This window comes from Heteronotia binoei, chromosome 13, assembly GCF_032191835.1.
Source record: "Heteronotia binoei isolate CCM8104 ecotype False Entrance Well chromosome 13, APGP_CSIRO_Hbin_v1, whole genome shotgun sequence".
In the NCBI taxonomy this organism is placed as follows: domain Eukaryota; kingdom Metazoa; phylum Chordata; class Lepidosauria; order Squamata; family Gekkonidae; genus Heteronotia; species Heteronotia binoei.
Window position 1 is genome coordinate 74,553,819 of NC_083235.1, and position 27,999 is coordinate 74,581,817.

Sequence of the window (27,999 nt, forward strand, 5' to 3'; positions counted from 1 at the left end):
TGAAAGAGAACTAAAGAGAACTTAAAAGGCTAGTTGTAACTAGAACTGGTTAAAATCCCGCAGGGCCCGCACCTCCTCTGGCAGCTGGTTCCACCATTGGGGTGCCATTATCGAGAAGGCCTGCTCCCTAGTTGTTTTTAACTTAACCTCCTTTGGCCCAGGGATTTTCAGAAGATTTTGTGAACTAGATCTCAGTGCTCTCTGGGGAACATATGGAGAGAGACGGTCCCTAAGGTAGACAGGTCTTCAGCCATATACATTTAGCAATATTCTTCACAGTGTGTCACAGGAATATTATTTAACTCTGCAAATGCTGTAGGATTGGCCAAATTGTGTACATCGGTCAGCTGACGCATGTAGTCCTCAGTTGTGGTGTTAACAGTATCAATGTACATTTTCCATGTTTTTTCTGGAGCAGGATTCATGGGTTTAGCCTTTAAACTTCTCTCCAGCCTTTTCTGTCTATATTTAAATTCCAAGATCGTTTTTGTGTATCTGTTCATTGTTGTCACAGAGGAAGCCATGCAACAAGCAAAGGAGCCCCACGCAAGACTGTAAAGACAAAAAAAAAATCTGGCAGAAAAGGCATACAAACACACAGCTTTTTAAAATGCCTCTTTATAGCCTGCATTGGACTTCAAAGAACTTTTGTGTAGTTCGTGGATATCTCCTCTAGTTCCAAGACTTTAACTTTCATTTTTTAAAAAAGTTTCTGTCTCTCATGGCCATGGTGAACATTCTGAAAAAACAGGAGCAGACCTGATGCAGCAATTAGCATTAGTAAAAGCAATTACTATTAGAATGGTTTAGTATTTACATTTTCCTGGAGCTGCACCAATGTTTCCATGTGAACATTTTTAATATGAATTGTGTGTTTTTAGGAGGCACAGTGTTCCTCCTAAACTCTCCTAATAGTCCAGCTATTCATGTTCCACATTCACGGGAGAAGTGCTATAACTTCAGCACCACTATCACTTCCTTGTTACTTGGTCATCTTACTTTTTCCCTAAATGATCCCAAATAATCAGAAATCACATACAGAATCTGATGACATTATGGAGGGCAGAGGAAGTCGATTGGTCTTATGGGCTATCTCAATCAACTGGGCCACCAATTGCCCTTAAATTCTAAAGCGGCTACAAAGGGAACCAGTTTTCCCCTTCCCCCTGTATATTCCCAAATAACTGCCAGAAGGGAAGGGCTTTTTGCTGTCCTTCAACATGTTTGCAAAATATCCCTTTGGTTTCAAGTAAATCATCAATATTTCTAAGCCCATTTCAAATTTTTAAAGGATGAAGGTAAATATAATGTTTCTAGCTCCAACAATATCCAACAAGGCCTTTGTAGTTAACAAGAGAGTGAGGGAGGCAGCAATGGGATACAATCTCAAAAATGACAGAATGATCTCAGTCCGTATCCAAGGCAAACCATTCAGTATCACAGTAATACAAGTCTATGCCCCAACTACCGATGCAGAAGAGGCTGAAGTGGACCAGTTCTATGAAGATCTACAACACCTTCTAGAATTAACACCAAAAAAAGATGTCCTCCTCATCACAGGGGACTGGAATGACAAAGTAGGAAGTCAAAAGGTAACCGGAACAACTGACAAGTTTGGCCTTGGAGAACAAAATGAAGCTGGGCAAACGCTAATAGAGTTTTGTCAAGCTGGTCATAGTGAACACCCTCTTCCAACAACCTAAAAGGCGACTCTACATGTGGACATCACCTGATGAGCAACACAGAAATCAGATTGATTATATACTCTGCAGTCAAAGATGGAGAAGCTCCTTACAGTCATCAAAACAAGACCTGGAGCTGACTGTGGATCAGATCATGAGCTACTCATTGCAAAATTCAGGCTTAAACTGAAGAAAACTGGGGAAGCCATTAGGCCATTCAGGTTTGACCTTGATCGCATCTGTGACGGAAAGCTAGGGGTTAACCAGAAACTGAAGACGCACAGGGCTGCGTCAGGTGACCTGAGGGTGGGGGCAAAGTGCTCGGAGCTCTCAGGGAGGGAAAGTGGTTGAGTGACAGAAGCTGCTGAGGCAGTCGTTCAGTCAGTTGGTGTCTGACAGAGTTGGTGCCTGTCAGAAGTCTGTCAGTGTTGGGGCCTGACAGAGACTGAGTGGGTCAGTTCGTGCCTGACCGAGGCTGGGAGGGCAGCTGATCCTGTGAAGGAGCTTGAGACAGTGGCAGGAAAGACTTCCAGAGGCTGCAAGCTCGACAACACCAGCCAAGAGGGCTGTGTGTGTGAGTCAGTCAAGACCTGAACGGTCACAGACACCTATAGACAACTCTGAAGATCTAGTGAGGTGGTTGAGGGAGCAGATGTGGGTCTGAGACACCAGAAGGACTGGTAGGAGAGAGACTCCAATCGTGGGGTGAGACTTGGCACATCATTCCCAAGAGGCCAGACCTTGGCTAGCGGTGGAGAGAGCAAGTTATAGGGAAACTGTGAACTGTGTAACTGAGAAACTCAAGGGAAGAATAAGTTAATGTAAAGCCTGAAACAACTGAGCAACGTGTTAGCCTGTGTAAATATCTCCCATATCCCCAGTTTAAGACTTTGTGTTATAATAAATCTGTGGTTTGAGTTAAAGTTCTCGAGAGCCTATATTTTTGGGAGAAAGTAACAAAGCTGCTGTGATCTCCTATGAAGTGAATTATATTTTCATCAGATAATAAAGTAAAATACCCCGAAGAGACTGAGAAAAAGAGATCCAGTGAAGCCGTGAGGCGGGCGCTGCTATAACATCCCTTATGAATATACAGTGGAGGTGAAGAATAGGTTTAAGGAACTAGAGTTGATAGACAGAGTGCCTGAAGAACTATGGACAGAGGTCCGTGATATTGTACAGAAGGCAGCAATCAGCACCATCCCAAAAAAAAAGAAATGCAAGAAAGCAAAGTGGCTGTCTGATGAGGCTTTACAAATAGCTGAGGAAACAAGGAAAGCGAAAGGCAAAGGTGAAAAGGAAAGATTCACCCAACTGAATGCAGATTTCCAGAGAACAGTAAGGAGAGATAAGGAGGCCTTCTTGAAGGAACAATGCAAAGCAATAGAGGAAAATAATAGAATGGGAAGAAAATTGGAGAAATCAAGGGAACGTTTCATGCAAAGATGGCCATGATAAAGGACAGAAGCAGAAGAGATCAGGAAGAGGTGGCAAGAATACAAAGAAGAATTATACAAGAAGGATCTCAATGTTCCGGACAACCATGACAGTGAAATCGATGACCTTGAGCCAGACATCCTGGAGAGTGAAGTCGAATGGGCTTTAGAAAGCATTACTAACAACAAAGCGAGCGGAAATGATGGTATCCCAGTTGAGCTATTCAAAGTCCTAAAAGATGATGCTGTTAAAGTGATGCATACATTATGTCAACAAATTTGGAAAACACAACCGTGGCCATAGGATTGGAAAAGATCGGTTTATATTCCAATTCCAAAGAAGAGTAATGCCAAGGAATGTTCAAACTATCGCACCATTGCACTCATCTCACATGCCAGCAAGATCATGTTAAAGATCCTGCAAGCTAGGCTTCAGCAGTATGTCAATCGAGAACTACCAGAAGTTCAAGCTGGGTTTCGGAGAGGTAGAGGAACTAGAGATCAAATTGCCAACATTCGCTGGATTATGAAGAAAGCATGGGAGTATCAAAAAAGCGTCTATTTCTGCTTCATTGACTAAGCTAAAGCCTTTGACTGTGTGGATCACAACAAACTGTGGCAAGTCCTTAAAGAGATGGGAGTACCAGACCACCTCACATGTCTCCTGAGAAACCTGTATAAGGGTCAAGAAGCAACAGTCAGAACGGAATATGGAACAACTGATTGGTTTAAATAGGAAAAGGAGTTCAACAAGGATATATATTGTCACCCTGCTTATTTAATTATATGCAGAGTACATAATACGGAATGCTGGCCTGGATGAAGCACAAACCAGAATTAAGATTGCCAGGAAAAACATCAACAACCTCAGATATGCAGATGACACTACTCTAATGGCAGAAAGTGAGGAGGACCTAAAGAACCTCTTGTTGAAGGTGAAAGAGGAGAGCACAAAAGTAGGCTTGAAACTCAACATCAAAAATACTAAGATCATGGCATCCGGCCCCATCACACCTTGGCAAATAGAAGGGGAAGACATGGAAGTAGTGACAGACTTCACATTCCTGGGATCCAAGATCACTGCAGATGGTGACTGTAGCCATGAAATTAAAAGACGTTTGCTCCTTGGGTGGACAGCTATGGTGAACCTGGCAGTATAATAAAAAGAAGAGACATCAGCCTGCCAACAAAAGTCCATATAGACAAAGCGATGGTATTCCTAGTAGTAATGTATGGCTGTGAGAGCTGGACCATAAGGAAGGCCGAGCGCAGAAGAACTGATGCTTTTGAGCTGTGGTGCTGGAGAAGAATCTTGAGAGTCCCTTGGACTGCAAGAAGATCAAATCAGTCAGTCCTAAGGAAATCAACCCTGACTGTTCCCTGGAAGGTCAGATGCTGAAGCTGAAGCTCAGATACTTTGGCCACCAAATGAGAAGGGAGCACTCACTGGAGAAGATCCTGATGTTAGGAAAGACAGAAGACAAAAGACAAAAGACAGAAGACAAAAGAAGAAGGGGACGGCAAAAGATGAGATGGCTGGACAGTGTTACTGATGTAAAAAACATGAATTTGAGCAGACTTCAGAGGATGGTAGAAGACAGGAGGGCCTGGCGAGACTTTGTCCATGGGATCGCAAAGAGTTGGACTTGACTGTGCAACTGAACAACAACAAAAGCTCCAACAATAAAAAATTTACTGTCAGTTTGGCCCTTCCTTCAGAGTTCAAATACTTTGTATTTAATTGCCACAGATTAGGGTTGCCAAGTCCAATTCAAGAAATATCTGGGGACTTTGGGGGTGGAGCCAGGAGACTTTGGGGGTGGAGCCAGGAGACATTACGGGAGGAGCCAGGAGACATTAGGGGTGGAGCCAAGATCAAGGCTGTGACAAGCATAATTAAACTCCAAAGGGAGTTCTGGCCATCACATTGAAAGGGACGGCACACCTTTTCAATTCCTTCCTTCCATAGGAAATAATGAAGGATAGGGGCACCTTCTTTGGGGGCTCATAGAATTGGACCCCCTGGTCCAATCTTTTTGAAACTTGTGGGGTATTTTGGGGAGAGGCACTAGATGCTATACTGAAAATTTGGTGCCTCTACCCCAAAAAACAGCACCCCCAGCGCTCCAGATACCCACGGATCAATTCTCCATGATTTTCCATGGGAATAAATCTCCATAGGGAATAACAGAGTTTCCAGAAGACATTTCCCTCCCCTACTCCCGCTTTCTGATGACCCTGAAGCGGGGGAAGGGCCTCCAAACCGGGGGATCCCCTGCCCCCACCTGGGGATTGGCAACCCTACCACAGATGGATTCCCCACAGAGTCACCGCCTAACCTCTACCAACTAGGGTATTTTGTGACTGAGGAATGTGATATATGGGCCTAAACAGAATAGCAGAAGATTAGGAAGGAGTGTGCCCACAGTACCATATGAAGCCACTGGGAGACTCTCTTTGTTCATGGGAAAGTCACAGAGGATGAAATTATTCATTTCCTGTTTGCAAACTACAAGAGTTCATGTCATTTTTAACCTGGAATACAACAGTCCTTTTCATTTTAGGATATCTGGGACCACTAGTTATTTTAAATGAATAAATTAAAATGATTAATTCATCCCTATCTCTTGACATACCTCATAGTTTAAGTAGAAAGATAATTTTACAATTGTCTCTACTAGGAATAGTGTTAGATGGTTCCCCAGGTATTTGGTGATCTCCATATAATTGTTGCTGATAACTTGTTGGTGCTCCGAAGTAGTAATTCATTTGAGAAGCAAACATACATAATGTAGCAAAAGGCCTTCAGACATGTCGGCTTGTGCAGACCCTCCTCTCTTGCCAAAATAGCTCTAAACCAACAAATAAGAATAACTTCTGAACTATATAAATTCTTTATTATTTTAAAAAATTACCAGTAGGACCAGCCATAATCCCAGGTCTGTGGACGCCAGTCTTCTGGACCAAGATTGACAGTCATTTGAAACACAGTTGTGTACATCATGTGAGCAACCATTCCCAGGAGGCCTGAAATGTTAGAAAATATAAAAGTAGTAGGGTTGCCAAGTCCAATTCAAGAAATATCTGGGGACTTTGGGGGTGGAGCCAAGAGACATTGTGGGCGGAGCCAGGAACAAGGATGTGACAAGCATAATTGAACTCCAAGGGAGTTCTGGGCATCACACCTTTTTAAATGTCTCCCTTCCATAGGACATAATGAAGGATAGGGGCACCTTCGTTTGGACTCATAGAATTGGACCCCCTGGTCCAATCATTTTGAAACTTGGGGGGTACTTTGGGGAGAGGCACTAGATACTATACTGAAAGTCTGGTGCCTCTACCTCAAAAAACAGCTCCCCCAGAGCCCCCGAAACCTCCAGATCAATTCCCCATGATACCCTATGAGAATCGATCTCCACATAGGGAATAATGAAGTGCTCAGCAGACGTTTCCCTCCCCACCCCGTTTCTGGCAACTCTGAAGTGAGGGATTGGCCTCTCTACTCACGAGTTGCTGCCAATTTCTTCAAAGTAACACAGACACACCATCCCAAGAGGAAGCCTTTCAATCGCACACTGAAGCCTCCAGAGGTGAAAAGGCACATGGTCCTCTGGGGGCGGGGCTTCCCCCTGCCGACCAGCTGACTGGGGGTGGGAAGGAGCCTGGGAAAGCAGAAGAACCCCTGCTGGGACTTTCTAATTTAGTCTTCCAGTTTATCAGCTTTCCAATTTAGTCTTTATCTAAAAATTTGTGGATTATTGGATGAAATTCCCAGAAAAAACTAAAATATTACTCATGTCTTGGTTTATGGATTTATACTAAGTAGTTTATGGGATCTAACTCCTCTTTATGGCTTACGTTTAACTGACTGAAGAGGCATAGGCCTTGGTGGTTTATCCATGATGAGATAAGGAAGATAAATCTCATACTAAAACAGGAATGTGGTGGGAGGGGGTTACATTTAATCCACCTGAGACACGCAGATGAAAGTTGTTTTGTTTTTTTAAAGGAGTGGAGAAATTCTGGCCTGAAGGTACATTTGCGAAGGATGTTGTGACAGACTGCACTTTTTAAGAGGCTTAAAAGTGCTGTACATAAAACTGGACTGTGAAGGGTTAATACTTCACAGAGCCGGAGATCCTTGAGTGACAGGTTGCTCCAGGCAATCTGATTGGTTGGCATCAGCTAAGAATAAAAAGTCTTGTGAGAGCTGGATGCCGAGGAGAGGATATTCATATTCCTGCCTTAATTGTGACAAGACATGTGTGGAGATCGTCTTAGTCTAGACCTGACAGAAAAAGTAATGACAAAGTCAGAAGTCACTAATGACTTAATATAGTCTTAATTCAGAGCAGGGCTTTTTTTGTAGCAGGAAGTCCTTTGCATATTAGGCCACACACCCCTAATGTAGCCAATCCTCCTGGAGCTTACGGTAGTCCCTATACGAAGAGCCCTGTAAGCTCTTGGAGGATTGGCTACATCAGGGGTGTGTGGCCTAATATGCAAGGGAGTTCCTGCTACAAAAAAAGCCCTTATTCAGAGTCTTAATTCAGCATGAGTTCAGGCAGTGATGTGGGGAAAATTTTGGCAAGGAGATTTTCGTAGAATAAGAAGTCTCGCATTTGGGTCAAAAGGAATAGGAGATATATCTTTTATGGCAAGAATAAGAATTGCCATAATGAGGGAATTATTAAAGAGGGAGTAGAGATTCCTTGGTTTAGTGTGATTGGATACTGATTGTGGAGACTTTGAAAGCCAGTTAACAACTCCAGAAGAATAGTGGTGTTCCAAGAGAAGGGGTTTAGATATTGGGAGAGAATTCCAGCCTCCTGGACACCAAAAGTCTTGTATCATGGCAAATTGTGAATTAGGTGATGTCCGCTTATTGATCTGTTTGGTTATTATCTCCTGGTCCGTTAGGGTCAAAAAGCCTGTGCAGTCTCACTTCCTCTGCTGGTTGTTGACTGTTAGTTTTTGTTCAAACAGAGGCCAGGAAAGGCCCTGCTTTTGTTCCAATAAAACTTTCAATAGTTATGACATGGCGTGCTTGTGGAATTATTACAAAAAGAGTCTGCTGTTATACAAATAAAGTGAACTGGAGTGGTCTTGGAAAACCCAGGAACAAAAGCCTCTCAGAATAAAGAACCATAGTAACTGTGAATAATTCAATAAACTCTCACTAGCCTGATCTATAAGAATCCGGCCCCTTCCCACCCGCACCGACTTCAGGCGGCTTTAGGGCGGGGGCCGAGTTTGCCTCCCCGGATGGAGCGAGGCAACGGCCTCTTCATCCGGGGAAGCGTCGGGCATGGTCTGGGGGCTTTATAAGCCCGGCCACGCCCGAGGCCACGCAGTTCTGCTGGCCGTTTTGGCCCACCCTCCCTCCCAGTAATAGTACAGGCTCCTCCGGTCGCCGTATTTTCAGGGCCAGGTAGGAATTTTTTCATCTCAACTATTTGGCCAAGGTTGGGATGTTTTTCGCCTGCCTTGTACTGTTGCTTTTAGTTTGGGTTATTTTTTAGGTAACTTTATTTGGCGGGACTTGAAGTCAGGTTTGTATTTGGTGGGCACCCACGGTTTTCCCGGTTTAAGGGAAGTAGCGGAGGGCGGACGGCAGCGGGGCTGTACGGCTCTCTGCTGTCTTTCCCGCTACAGGGTTACCTCATCTGGCAGGCCATTCCTGGGTGGGCGGCATGGCCAGTAGAGTGGATACCCGGCCGCTGCCGGCCTGGTAGCAGCTGTTTTCACACCGGCTGCTGCTGAGGGCCGGGTGGCTCGCCCCATCTGGACAGGGAAGGGATTGGGTGTTGTCCCTTTGCCTGTCCGGTTAGTTGTTAGGTTGCCCCAGGCTGTCGGTTCAATAAAGTTGCCCTGTTTTATATCCATATACCTGTGTTGTCTCGTTCTTCCGACTGGGGGGCAATAAGAGTTTATGTTAATACTATTTTACCTCAGTATTTTTAACCTCCGATTTTACCTAACCTTTTCCCTTGATGTTAAATAAACCCTTGGTTTATTTTTTTTTCTGTCATTTAAGTTAAAGTGAAACCCTAACCTTTCCCTCAGGTCCTGGGATGAGGAAATAACCACTACATATTACTGACACAGGGTGGGACTGCTGAAGCTACATGCTACCAGGGCTGCTCAGTTAGTAAAGGAACACAGAAAGAAAAATGGAGGGGAAATCTTGCCTCAAAGGGAGGTAAGTGGATAGGGTCTGTCATTTTCAGGAACTGATGGATGGTATCATCATAGGCACCTCCTCATAGTAATTTCCATTCCTATTGAAATACATAGAACCATTTCTTACATAGAAGCACCATGTATGATGATACCATCATCAGATGTCTGTAAGTGATATTCATTCACGGAAGATAAAGAAACTTCTCATGTCATGAGGAATTAGTGTGAGAAGTTGTGCCATACAGGGCTGCTGAGAGCCACTATGGACCCCCAGACAAAGATTCCACTTGCCCCTCCATACGACCATGATCCAAATTTTATATTTGTACACATGCATATTTGTGTACCAAAACAAGACACACTTCTTGTATTTGATGAAGCGGGCTATAGTTCAGAAAAAACTACATGTCAAATCTGCAGTAAGAAAATAAGTTAAAAATATGTTTCAGTTTGCCTTTGTACCTTTACCTAGTACAAAAGCAAAACAGGTTGATTGTGTAGAACGGCTGGATAAGAAGTATTGGGATAATTAGAACTGATTTTGTTGACATTTTTTCTTAGACTATTGTGTCACTTGTTATATAACATGAAGCTTACTGCTGATATTACAGCATGCATGGAATGAAAAGTTATTACCACCAGGCGACCATCATGGAGAACAGGTGATAGGTAGAGCAGCCCAGTTTCAGCACATCCAGTTTCCATAGCCACTAGGAGGCTTGAGCTGAGCCTGTAGTGGTCTACTTTTCAGTTGACAGATAAGTGAAACCTCCCAAAAATTGCTTACTCAAATTGTTTCTTACATTTGTATATATCAATAGTCTGGGCTTTTTTTGAGCGGGAACACAGTTACAGCTGGCTTGGTGTCAGGGGCGTGTGGCCTAATATGCAAATGAGTTCCTGCTGGGCTTTTTCTACTAAAAAAGCCTTGTCAACAGAGCTAGTACCAAGCTATACCTGCTAAAACAGTGAATATTGCTGCAAATGCATTGAGCTTCAACCCATCCAGGATGCTGATGGAATGGCAGATTTCAATTAGCATGAGAGTGACACCCATCAGAAGAAAAGTAATGTAGAGGAGCTCTGCAGCAATTGACAGCCATAGAACGCCTGAAAAACAAAGGTAAAAAAAACAGTGAGCATCCCAGCTTCTACAAGTCCAGTTTTATATTTCCTGTATACAAATATTTGGTTTTTCGGGATAATCTGATAATAATTTTTTTTTCCACAAGTGGAAGTGAAGGAGTCAGATTTCTGTCATAACTTTTATTTTCTCTCTTTTTTTCTTCCTTTCATTTCCTGGCTCTGTTTCTGCACCTTTATTTAGCTGGCAAAGCTTTTCCTGCGGTTTATCTCCATACAATGAGAAGCTGCTCCATCTCTGAATGTTAAAGCTGTCAGTAAAAGCACAGGAAAAGAACCTCTAGTAGCTAGAATACTTCTTAACTCTAGATTAAAGAGAGAGAGAGAGAGGCAAGCAGACAGGCAGGCAGATATGTGTGCGGATAGGTATGTGTGTAGCTACAATGCAACAAAGTCACAGTCTAATGGCGCTACAGCAGCATTGTGAACTTGGGAATGCTGTGAATGAAGGATTTTGTACTTGCATTTGGGTTTAATTGGATCTATTTAGGAATAAGACTTCTGCTCGGACCTATATGATATATGAGATCATTTATAGGAGCTCACTGAATTTTGGGATGCATATTGAAGCCCATCAGGCTTAGAGCAGTGGGGCTGGTGAATGGGGTGTTAAACCTCCCCCTGTGTTGCTTTATCAATCCAAATCACCCTCCTGAAGTTTTATTAGCCCAGGGACCTACAGAGATTGAGCACTCAATTAAATAAGGTTGGAAGCAGCCCCCACCCAGGCATTCTTGTAGCCAAGCTTGCCCAAGTGTCTTTTATGTCTATCACAGGGCTCGCCAAACTTGCTTAATGGAAGAGCCTCAGAGAATAAACATCAGATGTTTCGTTTGAGAGCCACAAGAAGAGAACATATATTACACACACTTCTGTATTAAAACAGATAGATAAAATACATATGTATGCAGTCTATAACGCAACCATGCTAGGAGGAGACTAAAAAAAAACAAAAGCAGGGAATAACAGTTCACATAAGACCAGCATAAGGAAAGGTTAGGGAATTTTTTTTTTTGCACAAATGGGAGAAGGAAACACACACCATATAAAGCACTGACCACAGTTTGCATCATTATGCATCGCTCTCTGCCTAGACACCAAAGTTAGTGAATACAGCTGCTACAAGAGCTAGGAAACTAAGGGGGAACCCTGTTCCATCCTCCTTAATTCCATCCTTCCTTCCAGTGGCTCCCTCAGTTCCCTTCCCCCACTTTAGGTCTCCAGGCGACCTCTGCAGTGGAGGAGAAGAGCTTGCAAGCCTGCCTATTTCCCCTCTGTTGCACACATAGCAGAAATAGTTGCTTATCTAGGGGTCAGTGCTTAGAGTAAGGTTGCCAATCCCTAGGTGGGGGCAGGGAATCCCCCGGTTTGGAGGTCTTTCCCTCGCTTCAGGGTCATCAGAAAGTAGGGGGAGGGTAACGTCTGCTGGGCACTCCATTATTCTCTAGGGAGACCGATTCCCATAGGGTATAATGGTGAATTGTTCTGTGGGTATCTGGGGCATGGGGGGGGGGCTTTTCTGAGATAGAGGCACCAATTTTTAGCATAGCATCTGGTGCCTCGCCTCAAAACACCCTCCGAGTTTCAAAAAGATTACACCAGGAGGTTCAATTTTATGAGCCCCAAAAGAAGGTGCCCATTATTTACAATGAAGGGAAGGCACTGAAAAGGTGTGCCGTCCCTTTAAATGTGATGGCCAGAACTCCCTTTGGAGTTCAATCATGCCTGTCACACCCTTGCTCCTGGCTCCACCCCCAATGTCTCCTGGCCCCACCCCCAAAGTCTCTTGGCTCCGCCTCCAAAGTCCCCAGATATTTCTTGAATTGGACTTGGCAACCCTAGCTTAGAGGCTAACTGATGCCCCAATGCTAAGCATGCTTACTTGAGAGTAGGCCTGCATTGAGAATCTCCTCACCCTCTGGGAGCTGCTCAATATGCGAAAGAGTCGCATGTGGCTCCTGAGCTGCTGTTTGGCCGCCCCAGGTCTATCATGTGTTTATCCTATCCTTTCTTAAAGGCTTTCCAGGTGGCACACATGGTTTTCCTCTCACCTGTTTCATCCTTCCAACAACCCTATGTGATACCTCATGGTTCAAGATAGAGCCACTGGCTCAAGGCACTTACTGAGCTTCATGACCAAGTGGGGATTTGAGCGCAAGTCTCCTTACTCCTGAATGGGGCAGAAGCTTTCAAAATGAGGTCTGAGACACAGGGACATTGCACCAGGTACTGCCAACTTTTTATTCAGTGGGGCTTACTCCTAGAAAAGTGTGCTTAGGTTTGCAGCCCAGAGCCAGCTTCAAGAAAGAGGATAGGAACCCGCATGTACCTCTCCTGGTAGGTCGTAAACATGCTCAGCATTATTTTTTTTTTTTTGCTTTTCCCAAGGCTCCTTTTGGCTTTTGATATGAGATCCAAATTGGGCTGTTGTGGGCTCTACCCAAAATTATATTCCCTGGAGCTAAAATGAGAGGGTCCCGCTACCGGTCAAAATTCAACAAAAAAAAGTTATCAGAATTTATATTTGAATCATGGAGCTATTTTTTTAAGACCATGATTCAGAAATCAAAAATAAAGGAGCAGAAACCCAAAATATGGCAGTATATAATTACCTCGATCCGCCGGGGGCGTCAGGCTGATAAAACTTCTACATTTCTCACCTATAAGGCATATAAAGTATATACTTTCAATCATCATCATTTAAAAAAAAAAAAACTGAATGTCTCATCAGTCACCGTACCCTTCTCTCTTTTCTATGCTTACAAGAACACAGATTTCCACAAGCAGCAAGAAGGGAGCTGAAAACAGGTGTGGGAGGGAGACCAGAGACATTGAAGTAAAAAATTCTAGTGTTATTTCAAATGTAAAGGAGAGAAATTAAAAGAATATTCACTTATCTTTACAATGCAAAAGAAAGTTTGGGCTGCTTCACAAATGCACACATGTGGCATTAAGTATAAAGTCTACACTGTAATTTGTCAATTATTTCCCATTTCAAAAACACAAGGGAGGAGCTCTGATCTTTTCACACAACTTCTCCCATATATTTTAAAGGGGTAAACAAAACAACAACACCCACATATGGAGATCTCTCAGAATACTCATATTTTATGTATCTGTATCATACAATTGCAAAGTTATTTCACATGAAGGTCCCTGAAGGAATGTATGTAATATTTAACAGCTTTTAATATTTAACAGCCATTGGCCTGATCCAACATGGCTTCTCTTATGTTGGGGCAGTGATGCTCTGTATTCTTGGTGCTTGCAGGGGGGCACAGTGGGAGAGCTTATAGTGTCCTGGCCCCACTGGTGGACCTCCCGATGACACCTGGTTTTTTTGGCCACTGTGTGACATAGAGTGTTGGACTGGATGGGCCATTGGCCTGATCCAACAGGGCTTCTCTTATGTTCTTATGTCTGAGGCAGTGATGCTCTGTATTCTTGGTGCTTGCGGGGGCAACAGTGGGAGGGCTTTTAGTGTCCTGGCCCCACTGGTGGACCTCCTGATGGCACCTGGGTTTTCTAGCCACTGTGAGACACAGAGTGTTGGACTGGAGGGGCCACTGGCCTGATCCAACATGGCTTCTCTTATGTTCTTATGTGACACAGAGTGTTGGACTGGATGGGCCATTGGCCTGATCCAACATGGCTTCTCTTATGTTTTTATGTTCTTAAAATCTTCAGCTTAATGATCAAATGGTGATTCATGAAAACATAAAACCAAGCTTGACTCACTCACAGTCTTTAAGACCACAATTCTATAGACAAATATCTAGCTGCCACACCTGTCAAAATTGTTCATTGGCTCCGTTCTTGGAACTTAACTTTTGTAATGTTATTGGTATAATGAAGTTCTCCTTCCATCAACATCCAGTCTTTTCAATGTCTCCAAAATGTACCTTTTCACCCTGACTCATTCCAATTCTAGTGAAATCACAAAACTGTGTGATTGCAAACTCTTTATCTTGGCTGCTTTATGTGTGTGTGTTTACTTTCATTTAGTGGAAGCACAGCAGCTGGGGGATGAGAAAAATGAAGATTGTATTCAGGGGAACTTCACTGGCTCTTCACTGTGGAGAGCCAGTTTGGTGTAGTGGTTAAGTGTGCGAACTCATATCTGGGAGAACCGGGTTTGATTCCCCACTCCTCCACTTGCACCTGCTGGAATGGCCTTGGGTCAGCCATAGCTCTGGCAGATGTTCCTTGACAGGGCAGCTGCTGTGAGAGCCCTCTCCAGCCCCACCCACCTCACAGGGTGTCTGTTGTGGGGGAGGAAGGTAAAGGAGATTGTGAGCCGCTCTGAGACTCTTCGGAGTGGAGGGCGGGATATAAATCCAATATCTTCATCTACCTCACAGGGTGTCTGTTGTGGGGGAGGAAGGGAAAGGAGATTGTGAGCCGCTCTGAGACTCTTCGGAGTGGAGGGCGGGATATAAATCCAATATCTTCATCTACCTCACAGGGTGTCTGTTTTGGGGGGGAAGGTAAAGGAGATTGTGAGCCGCTCTGAGACTCTTCGGAGTGGAGGGTGGGATATAAATCCAATATCTTCTTATCTTCTTCTTCATCTTCAAAGGTCAGCAAAATTGGCCACCCATTGAGGTCAACCAGAGCCTCCATTATCACCACTTGCTGAAAATATATGAAACGGGGAAGAAGGGCCTGGAACTAGGGTGCTGTGTGTAGGCTAATCAAATGTACTGACACTGGGGCCACTTGTCTTTCAAGTTGGCCATTGGTAATAACCAGAAGAAGATGAGCTGGAGTAGCTGCAGCATTGTCAAGAGCAAGATGCATCTTCAGCCTTATGCTCTAATATCAAACTCACCACACTTCCCTTGGGTGAGGGATCTTTTCCTTCTGCCTGTTCCAGAGAGCTCTCCTTCTCTTAGGGTTGCCAAGTCCAACTCCAGAAATATCTGGGGACTTTGGGGGTGGAGCCAGGAGACTTTGGGGATGGAGCCAGGAGACACTGGGGTGGAGCTAGAGGGGAAACAGCGCCGGGGAGCATGGCGAGCCGCCCCATCTCGCTGCGCAGCTGCCGCCTCTTCTCCGCTCGCCGTGGCTGCTCCTCCGAGATGGGCTCAGCCTGGGCCCATCTCAGAGGAGCAGCTGCGGTGGGCGGGGAGGGGATGGCAGCGGCGCGGCGGCGTCGCCCACTCCGGGATGGGGCGGCTTGCCATGCTCCTTGGTGCCGTTTCTCCCCTCCCCCTGCTTCCGTTTTTTTGGGGCGCGAGGGAAGAGGCTGGAAATCCTGGGGTCCCCCGCCAGGGTGGGAGGGTTGGGAAGCCTACCTTCTCTGTCTGCAGCTTCTCAGAGAACCTCTCTGCCTGCAGCCTCTCCAGAAAGAACACACCCTCCCTGTGCTTGGCCCTTTTTATGCTCTCCGTCCAGGTCCCACCCCTCTCTGGACTAGTTTCCCTCCAAAACCTTGCCATCCAATCAGATGGATAGAGGGGATCCTGGGAAATGTAGGCTTTCTCCAGTAACTCCTATGCAGGCTTCTCTAGAGCCTGTAGGCCTCACTAGGTCCAGGATCATGACAGGTGGCTTGGCATCTTTTAGGTGACTCTTCATCTTTTGCTCTCGTCACAAGCTGGAGGCTGGAGGCAGCTGAGAGGACGGAGTGTGCAGTCTGGGAGTGTATGTATGCTAGTGCTTTCCCTCTGCCGGAGATCTTTTTTTGAGCCGGAGCCCTGGCCAAGCCAGCCAGAACTGCATTCCCAAGCGTTCCTGCACATTCCTGCTCAAAAAAAGCCCTGGCGGTTCCTTTGCAACTTGCAACAGATGGTCTTTTTAAAGTGTGCTGTGCTGAGATGGGGTTTTTTTAGTGCATGGATGGACGCTCCTCTTGCCCTCAAACTCTGGAAGCCAACCACATGAATGCACACATGTGTGCATGCACACACACACACATCAGTTGCAGAAACTTCCGTGGAAGCAGATGAAGTCTAAACTCAGCTCAGCCTCAGCCCAGCCTGAAATAATTCCCAGCAGTGGAGAATGGTGACAGATACAACAGGCTGGCTTGACCTCAGCACTTCCCATATCTACCCATCAGCCAGTCCTGTCAAGGGATCCATCTTACATCTCTGAGGACTTTTAAAACCCTGGTGCTGGCTCAGCCCTCTCTGAATCCTGCCTTGCCTCAGGTCCCTTCTCGCTTTGGCAGTCTTCCTTCTGTCTCTCTCCCAGATCACCTTGAGTTCACTCGTCTTCTGTCCATCCACTTTTTCATCGTTAAATGCTGAAAGCTTATTCCCCTAAGCCTTTTCTGTGAGCCCCCCCTGAATCTGAGGCCTGGTATTTAATAATTCCCATATCTCTTTTTAGTTAAGCCAAGTGTTTTGTAACAATGATCATGCATATCCTCATAATTATAACTATGTCAAAGTTGCCCCCTCCCCAGTTTTTAGACTATGGAGAAGGACTCCTCGCTCATTTCCTCTCATGCTGTTTTCTCAGTTTGGTCTAGTGGTCAACTGTAATCTGGAGAACTGGGTTTGATCCCCTACTTCTCCACATGAAGTCAGCTGAATGACCTTGGGTCAATCACAGTTCTCTCAGAGCTCTCTCAACCCTATGTAGGCCACATGGTGTCTTTCGCAGGGAGAGGAAGGGAAGGTGATTTTAAGCTTGTCTGAGACTCCTTCAGGTAGTGAAAAGCAGGGTATAAAAACCAATTCCTCCTCCTCCTTTTTAGAGAGCTACATTTTTTTCTGAAAGTTCTTGTGTGACTGACAAAATCAGTTTCTCTCTTCATCATTTTCAATATGAAAAAGCTCTAAAAGTAACGGTGGTATTTATGAAGACTAATGTCATTGCATAAATGTCATCTCAATAGTTCACTGAGAGACCTGAGGGCATGAGCTTGTGGCTACTGTTTGTCCTCTTCAGGAAATTAAGTTCCTGGTTCAGAAGGAGGAATAGTTGTTTCCCTTTTTAGAAAACATTCATTTATAAAAGGCAGAAAACTGAATGGACTTTCTGTGGATGGAGGATGAATAAATAAAACCTGGAGGACTAAAATAACAGAAACTACTTGTTAGGAAAGATTTCAGGTTTTCATGGCTGGTAACATCATTAGGGTTTGTAGAATCTTTCGGGATCAAGTGCTGTGTTCTACTGGAGAAAGTTTTCCTTCCAGACGTTTTGTTCTCAGCTGCGGAGAACATCCTCTGAAACATCTGGAAGGAAAACTTTCTCCAGTAGAACACGGCACTTGATCCCGAAAGATTCTACAAACCCTAATACTTGTTAGGAGTATGTTAGTTTGAGCAACAACATGGCAAAAAAAAAGGAAAAGCAGAGAAGATAGACTTTTTCCACATGTGGTGGATATATCAACAGGCAACAGATTATTGGAAACAAGTGATGGAAATAGCAATCGAAGAGAAAGATTCTCTTTAAGCTACAGATCATACTGTTAAATTACTTAGTTGATTTGCATAAAATCTGCAAGCAGTAAATTGATGTATGATTACTACAGCCAGATAAGCCTTTGCTAGAATTTTTTTTTTTTGGGGGGGGGGGAGATCTAAAATTCATTACCAGCTAATGAAAGTAAAAGAGACTTACATATAGGCAGGGGTTTTTTTGTAGCAGGAACTCCTTTGCATTTTAGGCCACACACCCCTGATGCAGCCAATCTTCCAAGAGCTTACAGGGCTCTTAGTACAAGGCCTACTGTAAGCTCCAGGAGGATTGGCTACATCAGGGGTATGTGGCCTAATATGCAAATAAGTTCCTGCTACAAAAAAGTCCTGCATATAGGGGGAACTAATGACATCAACAATATAGAGAAAATTTCAGATTTGCCTCATTAAAGTTGAGGGTTATGCAAAGAATAAAATTCACAGCTAAATGTGAGAATCAAAATAATTAATTTCAAAGAATTCTTAATTGCCATGCCCGGCAACCAACAGGAGACTGAGAAGTGTGGGGAACATGGTGAGGTGGCCATCAGTGATGGCACAACATCTCTTCCAGGAACCCCTAGAAGTGATGTCCCTGCTCCATAGGAACTGCTGGAAACTCTATGGTACAATGATGGCATTTCCAGTGATTCCTAGAGATGACTGATATCACTTCTGGGTTTCCTGGAAGTGGCATTATGCTGTAGACCCAGTGACTGTTAACAAACCCAAAACCAATCCTTGCCACTGTTCCAAACAGCAGCAGGAAACAAGAGCAAGGGACAAGGTATTTCATCCCCCCTTTGGGGCAGTGTAAACTCTGATTTTGCAGAGGTTTTATGGTTTGAGTATACACATGATCCTTGTACCTATTGTGTATACTATTTTTATTATGTGTTTTTATTGTACTGAATAAATAATTTTTTAAATGACAGATGGGCTTCCAGTCTTTTTTTTTTTGAGATTCAGTGGTATAATTCAAATTTACACAACCGCACCCTTACATGGAAGTAATATGAACCATTCATTCAGCAAATTTCAAGTGCTCAAAGCATTTCTGTGACATTATCTCCAGACAGTGCTTAACAACCCTGTAAGGCAGGCCATTAATAGGACATGATTGCACATTATTGAGATTTGTAATTAGATCTCCCGACATATACTTTAAGAATAAAAAGCAACTGCAGAGAGAAGAACTAATTTGAATCAAGACTACAGAAATGAAGAACAGAGTTAACCCTTTCCCTTCCTTCCCTGCAGAGATCCTAGTAGTCCTGGAAGTGAAAAAAGGCAAGTGCCATATGGATTATTTTATTTTAAGTTAAAGTACATTCCTGGAGATCACAGATAGTCATCATAATGTGTAGTTTGGCTTTTATTCTCACCTGATTGTGAAGGGGGACCCCTGAATAATTTATGAATACCCCTATGATAATGAATAAAAGCATGCTTTTGCCTTCAGAACTAGGATGTCTGATGCAACCCTTCGTTAGAAGCACAGACAGCCGCAAGTGGGTGTGAATTCAAGGTTTTATATTAGATAAAGAGACAGTGACTTCATTGAGGCCTCTGGATGTGCATTAGATAACAAAGGGGCCTCAGAGACGCTTCTTGCTGGAACTGATAAAGCATGGAGACAGGAGGAATGAAAAAGTACTAGAAAGAGTTACAAGGGGGTGGGGAATATTGAATCAGATATGCCTATGTACCTGCGCTGTTGGGTATCTGTGTAAATAAAACTGTCTGTATGTTGAATGATTTTAACGTAGTCATTTTGGGGGTCCATGGCTGATTAAGTTCTGCTCTTGGTACCAAAAGTAAACCTCGTTTCATACCAGTAATGTGTGCAGACCTCGTTATTTCTCTGCTTCAGTTGATGGCTGAGTGGTGGTGGCTAGCCAAAGGCCACCTAGAAAGCTTATAAATGAGGCAAGATTTTAACTAAGGATTCAGCATTCTCCCCTCCTTTTTATCTTTACAACATCCACCATATAAGGGTGTACTTAGTGCAAGCGACTGTCAAGTCTGTGTATAACTCTGGCTCAATCAAAGAGCATTCTGGGTAGAACCAAAGTATATTCAAATGCTGCTAGCTCAAACTCTCCCTACCCCCCTTTCCTTTATTATGTAGTGTTGCTTTGAAATGGAGAGATGTGAAAGCCTTATCTGAGCCTTCTCAGGCCTGGCTCGGAAGGGAGTCAGGAGGCTGTTGCGACTAAGGCCAAGCAGGCCTGAGAACGAATTGGTAACATCAATGTATGAATGTTCCCTGCATAATCCCCCCCCCCTTAGGAATTCCTTTGAAGTATCCCTTATATGCTTGTATCTACTGTATGTTTTTCAGTCTTTCAATACTGGCCTAGCCTCAAGTAACAGTATCAATAAACTAGTTTCTTTGTATCAACAACGACTCGTTATTGAACCTGCAGACTTGACAGTGACTGGCTGAGGCTCCAATGTTACCCAGCAAATGTGCATGGCAGAATGGCTATTTGAATCATGGTCTTCCAAATCCAAGTTTGACACCAAACTATGCCTCACTAGCTCTCCTCACATGATTTTGCAAGTATGGGAGGGGAAGGAGTGAGTGAGTGCTGCTCACCTTGATCCATTTCAAGGTGTTGGTACCAAATACCTGGAACAGCCAGGGACCAACCTCTCCCCATATGTGCCCTGCCGAGCCTTGCACTCATTAGACCAACATTTACTGATGATCCTTGGCCCAAAGGATGTCTGACTAGCCTCAACCAGGGTCAGCTGATCAAAGCCACCAAGTATTACACTGTCTTTAAGTTTGCAAAAATATATTATAAGGACTGTGTACAACACATAACAGACAATATAATAATGGTAGAGGCTGGCAGTGCTAAGGCCTTTTAAAGTAACAGAAAACCCCAAGGGGCCAAAAAACCCTGTCTCCAAATGAAAAGATATGTCCAAACTTGGAAACAGTCCAACTGAAATTAACAAGGTGGGTGCTCCTGAGGAGTGTAGCTTCAACACGGCCGCTTTCTTAAAAAGACGTCTCTCTAGATTTTGATGATTTCAATTCTTTCTTCAGTTTGATGGCTTAATTATTTAGGAACTACAATGATAATAATAATTACCAACCAAGGCTTAAACAAAAAAAATATAAATTATACTTTAACATATCAGAACAATAATTATATGCAAAAGCTTACCCCTGTTCTACATTCCCTAATCACAGCATTAAGCTTCTCATTTCAGTGTGAACATCAGGCTCTTTCATTATGGAGCCTACCCCACCTTATTTGCTGCTGCTTACCAGGTGTAGCCAATGAAATTTAGATAAATGCTGTGTATTCTATCTCCTTGTTAAGACCATAAGGTTCATGTTTTAAGTCTAAATATAAATTTTGCCTCCATCCGTAATAGAATCTTTTTCACATTCTCTTTTTTGTATTCTTTGTTTTTATACACATAAATTACACAGAATCTCATGTCCTCTGGGCTATGTCCCATGCTGATGCAATGATCTTTCATTGGGGCATTTTCCACTCCCCTGGAAATTCTGGCCCGATGTTTCAAGACTCGTATATTTACTGCTCTTGTGGACATGCCTGTGTATTGCATCCCACATTTGCAAAAAGCCTGATATATAATGTTCCGTGTTTTACATCCTGCAAAGAAATCACATTGGATATTAAGTTCCTTCATTTTATTAAAAAATGCTGTCCCCTCCAGAAAGTATTTAAAAAGTCATGCAATTTTTGCATTGAAAAAAACCTATTGGTCTATTAGCTGGCTGTAATGGTCTAACAATATCAGCTCTGACCAGCGGATTTTAAAGATTTCTCTCCCTTCTCCAACCTTTCTCTGGTGGTTGATTGCATCCTGACAAATGTGCCACAATTTGCCAATGTTTTCTAATTATTCCACTAATTTTGTTAGAAAAGTGAGAGTATTGAAAAGCACAAGTTAATTTCTTCTTTTTCTCCTTCTGTTTATATTCCAAAAGTTGTCTATTTAGAATGCCTGCCCTATTTTTTGCCATTATAATGCAATCAGAAATATATCTGCTTTCTTTGAGTTGGCAAGCTAAAGCTTGTGACTCCCTTTTATAGTCTTAGGCCGCATTTCGCTTTAAGTGCAGAAATTGCCCATAGGGAAGATTATATTTCAAATGCCATGGATGGAATGAGGTATAGTCTAAAAATGAATTTTTATCTGTCTCTTTGTGAAAGGGTTTTACTGCTAAGTTCCCCCTTTCATCTATGAATACAGCTGTGTCTAAAAAAATTAACCGTTTTTTCATTGGCTGTCATTTCAAACTTGATGGTGTCATGTCTACTGTTTAGCCAGTCAAAAAATCCCTGCAATTTTTCCTTATTGTTATATAAAATAAAGATGTCATCCAAAAATCTTTTGAAGATCCTGATGTGTTTAACAAAAGGATTTGTTGATACATTTAGGATAATCCTATTTTCAAATTGATTCATAAACAAATTTGCAAGGTTTGGGGCCACCGAATTCTCCATCGCAATTCCATGTCTTTGCATATAAAAAGTTTTGTCAAACCTGAAGTAATTTTGTTCCAGGAGAATATCCAAGAGCTCAATTAAGAAATGTGTGGGTGGCTCTTCATTTATTCTGCTTGCCAACACAACCTCAGTTATTGATCTGAGCTCCCCCTGTGGTATATTAGTGTACAAAGCTTTGACGTCAAGTGTTACTAATATGTCATTTTTATTCACCTTCAATCCTTCCACTTGCTTGATAAAAAAGTGGTATCCTTTATATAGGAAGACATAGTAGGTATAAAGGGTTGTAAAAAGAAATCTAAATATTTGGTCAAAGGTTCTAGCACTGGTCCTATGGCTGAAACTATGGGGCGCCCCAGAGGTGGTATTCCCTTTTTGTGCACCTTGGGCAAAACTGGCACTTTTGGGAATTCAGTTGCCAGGAACCTTTTTGTTTTATCTGAAATATATCCTATGTTGTTTGCCTCCACTAAGGTAATCTCAAGTAGTCCAGCTATGTGTGCAGTAGGGTCATTTTGAATTGGTATGTAGTGGTTCGTTTCATTTAAAAAATTATAGACCATAGTTTTATAATCCCATGTGTCTAAAATGACCACTGCCTCACCCTTATCAGTCTCTTTAATAACTATATCCTGGTCATCAGCTAGCTCTTTAACCGCCTGCTTGGCTTCCTTTGTGAGGTTAGAGTAGAATCTGCTCTTGACAACTGCATTCCTAAGAGTGACAGTTTTGTATGTTTTGCCCAAGGTGCAAAACATACAAATGAGAGAGCTCCAGAGAGACGTCTTTTTTAAAAAGCGGCTGTGTTGAAGCTACAGTCCTCAGGAGCACCCACCTTGGGAATTTCAGTCGGACTATTTCCTTATCACCACCCTTCCAGGAAGCCCCACCAAACAATGGGTGCATTCACAAACCAATTGCCCTCTCATCACACCCCCTCCAGCCTAGAAATAGCAGCTCTCCAGCAGCCCTGGCCTCACTCAATGCACAGCAGCCAAGAAGGTCAGAGCGCCTGCTCCGGCTGCAATGCCACTGAGGATGTTCTCCGCAGCTGAGAATGCAACGTCTGGAAAAAAAACTTTCTCCAGTAGAACACGGCACTTGAGCCCGAAAGATTCTACAAACCCTAAGGACTATTTCCAAGTTTGGACATATCTTTTCATTTGGAGACAGGGTTTTTTGGCCCTTTAGGTTTTTCTGTTACTTTAAAGGGCCCTAGCACCGCCAGCCTCTATCATTATTGTATTGTCTATTATGTGTTGTACACAATCCTTATAATGTATTTTTGCAAACTGAAAGACGGTGTAATACTTTGTGGCTTTGATCAGTTGGCTACACCAAGTGCCCTTCAAGCAGCAACCAGGGTGAGGGCATTTTTAGTCCTGGCCCCAGCCTGGTGGAATGAGCTCCACATTGAGATTATTATTATTTATTACATTTGATGAATTATCCTATCCCAGCTAGCGCCAGGCTCAGGGTGATGTACATATATAAAATCAGTTACATTAAAAAATTACAAACCCTGATGGTGTCTTTAAAATGCTCTTATTTGGTCATTACATCACATCAGGGATGGGGAGATCCCCCCAAGACGAGGTGGAGAGGGAAAAGGTGCCAGCACGGCAACCGTCACTGTCCTCATGCAAAGGCTTGGCGGAACATCTCTGCCTTACAGGCCCTGGAAAACTGTAAAAGATCCCGCAGGGCCCTGATGTCTTCTGGCAGAGCGTTCCACCAAGTCGGGGCCAGGACTGAAAAAGCCCTGGCCCTTGTTGAGGACAGCCGGACCTCTTTCAGCCAGGGATCACCAGCAGATTTTGACCAGTGGAGCGCAACGCCCTTCCAGGGACATAGTGGAGGAGGCGGTCCCATAAATACATCGGTCCTAGACCACTTAAGGCCTTAAAGGTCATAACCAAAACCTTGAATCTAACCTGGTACTCAACCAGCAACCAGTGTAGCTGGTGCAGCACAGGTAAAATATGTGCTGTCCATGGTGTTCTTGTCAGGACTTGCATTGCCGCATTCTGGACCCGTTGGAGTTTCCAGATCAGACTCAAGGGTAGGCCAGCATAGGACGAGTTGCAGTAGTCTAGTGTGGAGGTGACCATCGCATGGATTACTGTGGCTAGGTCTGAGTGAGATAGGAGGGGAGATAGCTGCCAGGCTTGACGAAGATGAAAAAATGCCACCTTGGCAATATGCATTAAACCCACTATATCAGGGGTTGCCAACGGTAGCTCTCCAGATGTTTTTTGCCTACCACTCCCATCAGCCCCAGCCAGCATGGCCAATGGCTGGGGCTGATGGGAATTGTAGGCAAAAAACATCTGGAGAGCTACTGTTGGCCACCCTTGCACTATATTATAGTGGTGACGAGGATGGGATTCTGTTGAGTGAGCCCCAGCAACCGGCACCGCACCGAGCATCGCTGCCCTCCGTGTTCCAGCTCCGCGCATCGCATTGCCACTGCTGACTGGAATAGCTACCACTCCAGGATCATTGCCCGAGTTTGATCCGGCTCACCAGGAGATGTGGGCGAAGAGGCTCAAATACTACCTCGTGGCCCAAAAGCTCAGAGGTGGGGAAGAAGACGGGGAGATGAAGAAGGCCTTGCTGCTTAGTTCTTGCAGAATCACCACCCTGAGGCTAGCTGAGAGTCTGGTAGCACCAGCCACGGTCGAGACCTCCACCTACGAACAAATCATCACAGCGCTGACCGACCACTTCTCCCCACAGCTGACCAGGATGACCCGGAGGCTACAATTCTATGATCAGCACCAGAAGCCAAATGATTCCACTGCCAACTACCTCCTTGCAGGAGCTCGCCGTGAAAGGAGACTTTGCACGACTTGAAGAGGTCCTGTTCGACCGCTTCATGCATGGCCTCCATAAAGAGGGGGCCCACCAGAAAATAGTCAAAATGGATGACCCAATACTCCAGAAGGCCCTCAAGATTGCCACTGCAGCAGAGAAGATGAACAAGGAGAAAAGCCGGCATTCGGAAACCCGCGCTCATCAGCTCTCTACCTCAGCATCTGAAGACTCAAATGGCAATGTTGCTCTCTAGCTGCACCATGCGGCCCAGAGACACCTGCCATCACGTGCAACAGAGACTGCACCATCCCTGGGCTTCTGCCAGCTGCGAGGAGTTGCATGAGTGCCACTCATGCAAATTCAGAGATGCTATCTGCCACCAATGCAGGAAGATGGAACATCTTGCATGAGTCTGCCGGTCTAAACTGCCTAGGTCCAAACCAACCGGAACGCCCCATCACAGACATGGCCATCAAGAAAGGCCCACCAGTTTCGAAGAGCTATACTTCCTTGAGGCCTACACTCCCAGGTATGCCAGCTCTCCATGCCCTCTTTGGAGAAACTCAAGACCACTGTGGTCATCAAGAATGCTCCATGTAAAATGGAGATAGAATAGGTAGCCACCTTTTCGGTGATCTCAGCACAGACCCTACAAAGACTGTGCCCAAATGGGGGACCCCACCTGCACCTATCCCCAGTGGTCATGAGAGACTTTCAAAAACAGGAAGTCACGGTGCATGGGTGGGTTTCTTTAGGGTTAAACATGGACAATTTGAGGGCCCTCTCTTCGCGGAGGCCGTGCATGAAGCGGTCAAGCAGGACCTCTTCAAGTTGCACTGTTGTCATATTTATGGAGACATCATTTAAAAGCCAAGCAGAACAGTAAAAAGCTTTTTACTTACCAGCAGTGTTCCCTCTAAGCTGTATTAGTGTGAGCTAGCTCATAGGTTTTTTAGCCTCCAGCTCACACATTTTTGTCTTAGCTCAGGAAGGATAGCTCCAGAGCAAACTAATTTATGCAGTAGTCAAATTGCTCACTCAAAACTTTAATGCCAGTAGCTCACAAAGTAGAATTTTTGGTCACAACACTCCACAGCTTACAAGAGGGGTGTCAAATGTCCATCCTGAGGACCAGAACCAGCCTGCCCAGAGCTTTAATCAGGTCCACAGGGCTCTTTTCTCCCCCCTCCTCCTACTCCTGTCCTCACCTTTTGAAACTCCAAGGCCGATGAAGTTCCCAGCTCCCTCTGTCTTGTCTTTCAGCTGCAGCAGGAAGCAAAGCTTCAAGGAAAATGTGGAATGGATTTTCCATTAAGGTCCCTGTGCCCAGATAGATAGGACCCAGAGACCTTAATGAAAAATCCATTCCACATTTTCCTTCAACTTTGTGCTGCAATGTGTTTCAATGGAGTGGAGGTCTGTTTCATTTTCAGTGTCCCTATAGTATAGCCAGCTGAAGCTCACGCTTCCTGGAGTTGTGTCTTTGCAAATAAAGGGTTGATGCTTTGAGCCAGCTTGTCTCTGCCGGGTCTCTGAACTTCTTCTGAGTAAGTAAAAAAATGTCACTCTCTCTAGGATAAAATCAAATTTTAATACTGCTTTTTGTCATGAGTGGGGATCCACAAACCACTTATTATAATGTGGCTCCTTCTGTATAAGAGTTTGTTTTAAGGGTATTAACTAAAGTTAATAATTTATTCCGGTTTCTAAAGGCTGGTTTCAACTTCTTTGCAGCCTCTGTTGTAATCCAAGGTGTCGTCTTATATAAGGAAAGTCACTGTTCAAGGTGGGTGCTAAGAAATCTCTCTAGAAGATCCTCTGACAAAGCTCATAGCAAAATGCATAGGGATCCATAAGAGTTAAATAAACTCTCTACCTTGCACCGTGTTCCTTTTTGTTTTCCTTGTATTCTTATATGAGACTATAGAGGAGTGTGGGATGGTCAGTTATGGGATGTTATTAACAACAATTTTTCAATAATACCATGTTAAAGATGCTATACCTCACTGCATCCTCCTCTGTAGTCCTTATTTTGCAGTTCCAGAGGGTTGCAGTCTTATTTTGCAGTCCGTGAGAATAGTATTTTAGAACCAGTATTCTATTAATGCTCATAAAAACCATCAAGTGTGAACTATTGTTGCCATTTTACAGAATTGAAAGTGAGGCCAAAAGAGCCTTGCCAAGGCAACAACATAAGTCTGTGGCAGAGCAAGGATTTGAATGTGGGTTTTCTGAGTACAAGCCCGTAACTTGGGACTATTGCAGCTGTTGTGTCTTGTCTTTCTCCCAACCCTTTGTGAGAAACCACATAATAGTCATTCATACACACATACGCACATGCACATATGCACACAAGGTCTAAGAAACTTCTGAAGTGAGTGCTACTCACCTTCTCCACTGAGAATCTCTTCACAAGAATACCAGATGCCTGCATGAAACTTTCGGTCAACAAACTTGTCATCGCCTGTCTCCCAGACGTATTGAACCATGCTGCTGTCATTTGCACCGGAGCTATTGAAGCGGATGCAATGGCTACCACCCTGGAGTTCACTGCAGAAAGGCTTGGCTACTTTCCTGGTTCCTTCGCACCAGTAGCTGCTGCTGAATGCTGTGATAGAAAAGATTAAAGAGAGAAAGCTGAGAGAGAGTGCTGCTGAGGCTCTCTGCTGCCTGTCCACCCCCATTGCCTGAGATCTGCCTACTTGTGGAGCCAGCCGCAGCCTTAAAAGATGCTGGAAACACCCACTGCTGATGCTTTCTTTTCTCAGCATCTACTGAAAACCATCTCTTTAGTACAGTACCGGATTCCACACTAGGA

General features: G+C 44.0%; 1 protein-coding gene across 1 annotated transcript; it reads right to left on the minus strand.

The window, feature by feature from the left end:
* Nucleotides 1–257: 257 nt before the first annotated feature.
* GSG1L2 (GSG1 like 2) lies at nt 258–27,999 on the minus strand. Its single transcript, XM_060252600.1, has 5 exons — nt 27,571–27,999; nt 13,057–13,104; nt 10,259–10,411; nt 6,034–6,145; nt 258–552 (listed from the first exon to the last, which is right to left on the minus strand). The coding sequence occupies exons 1-5, from the start codon at nt 27,950–27,952 to the stop codon at nt 261–263; spliced, it is 987 nt and encodes a 328-aa protein (XP_060108583.1). The 5' UTR covers nt 27,953–27,999; the 3' UTR covers nt 258–260.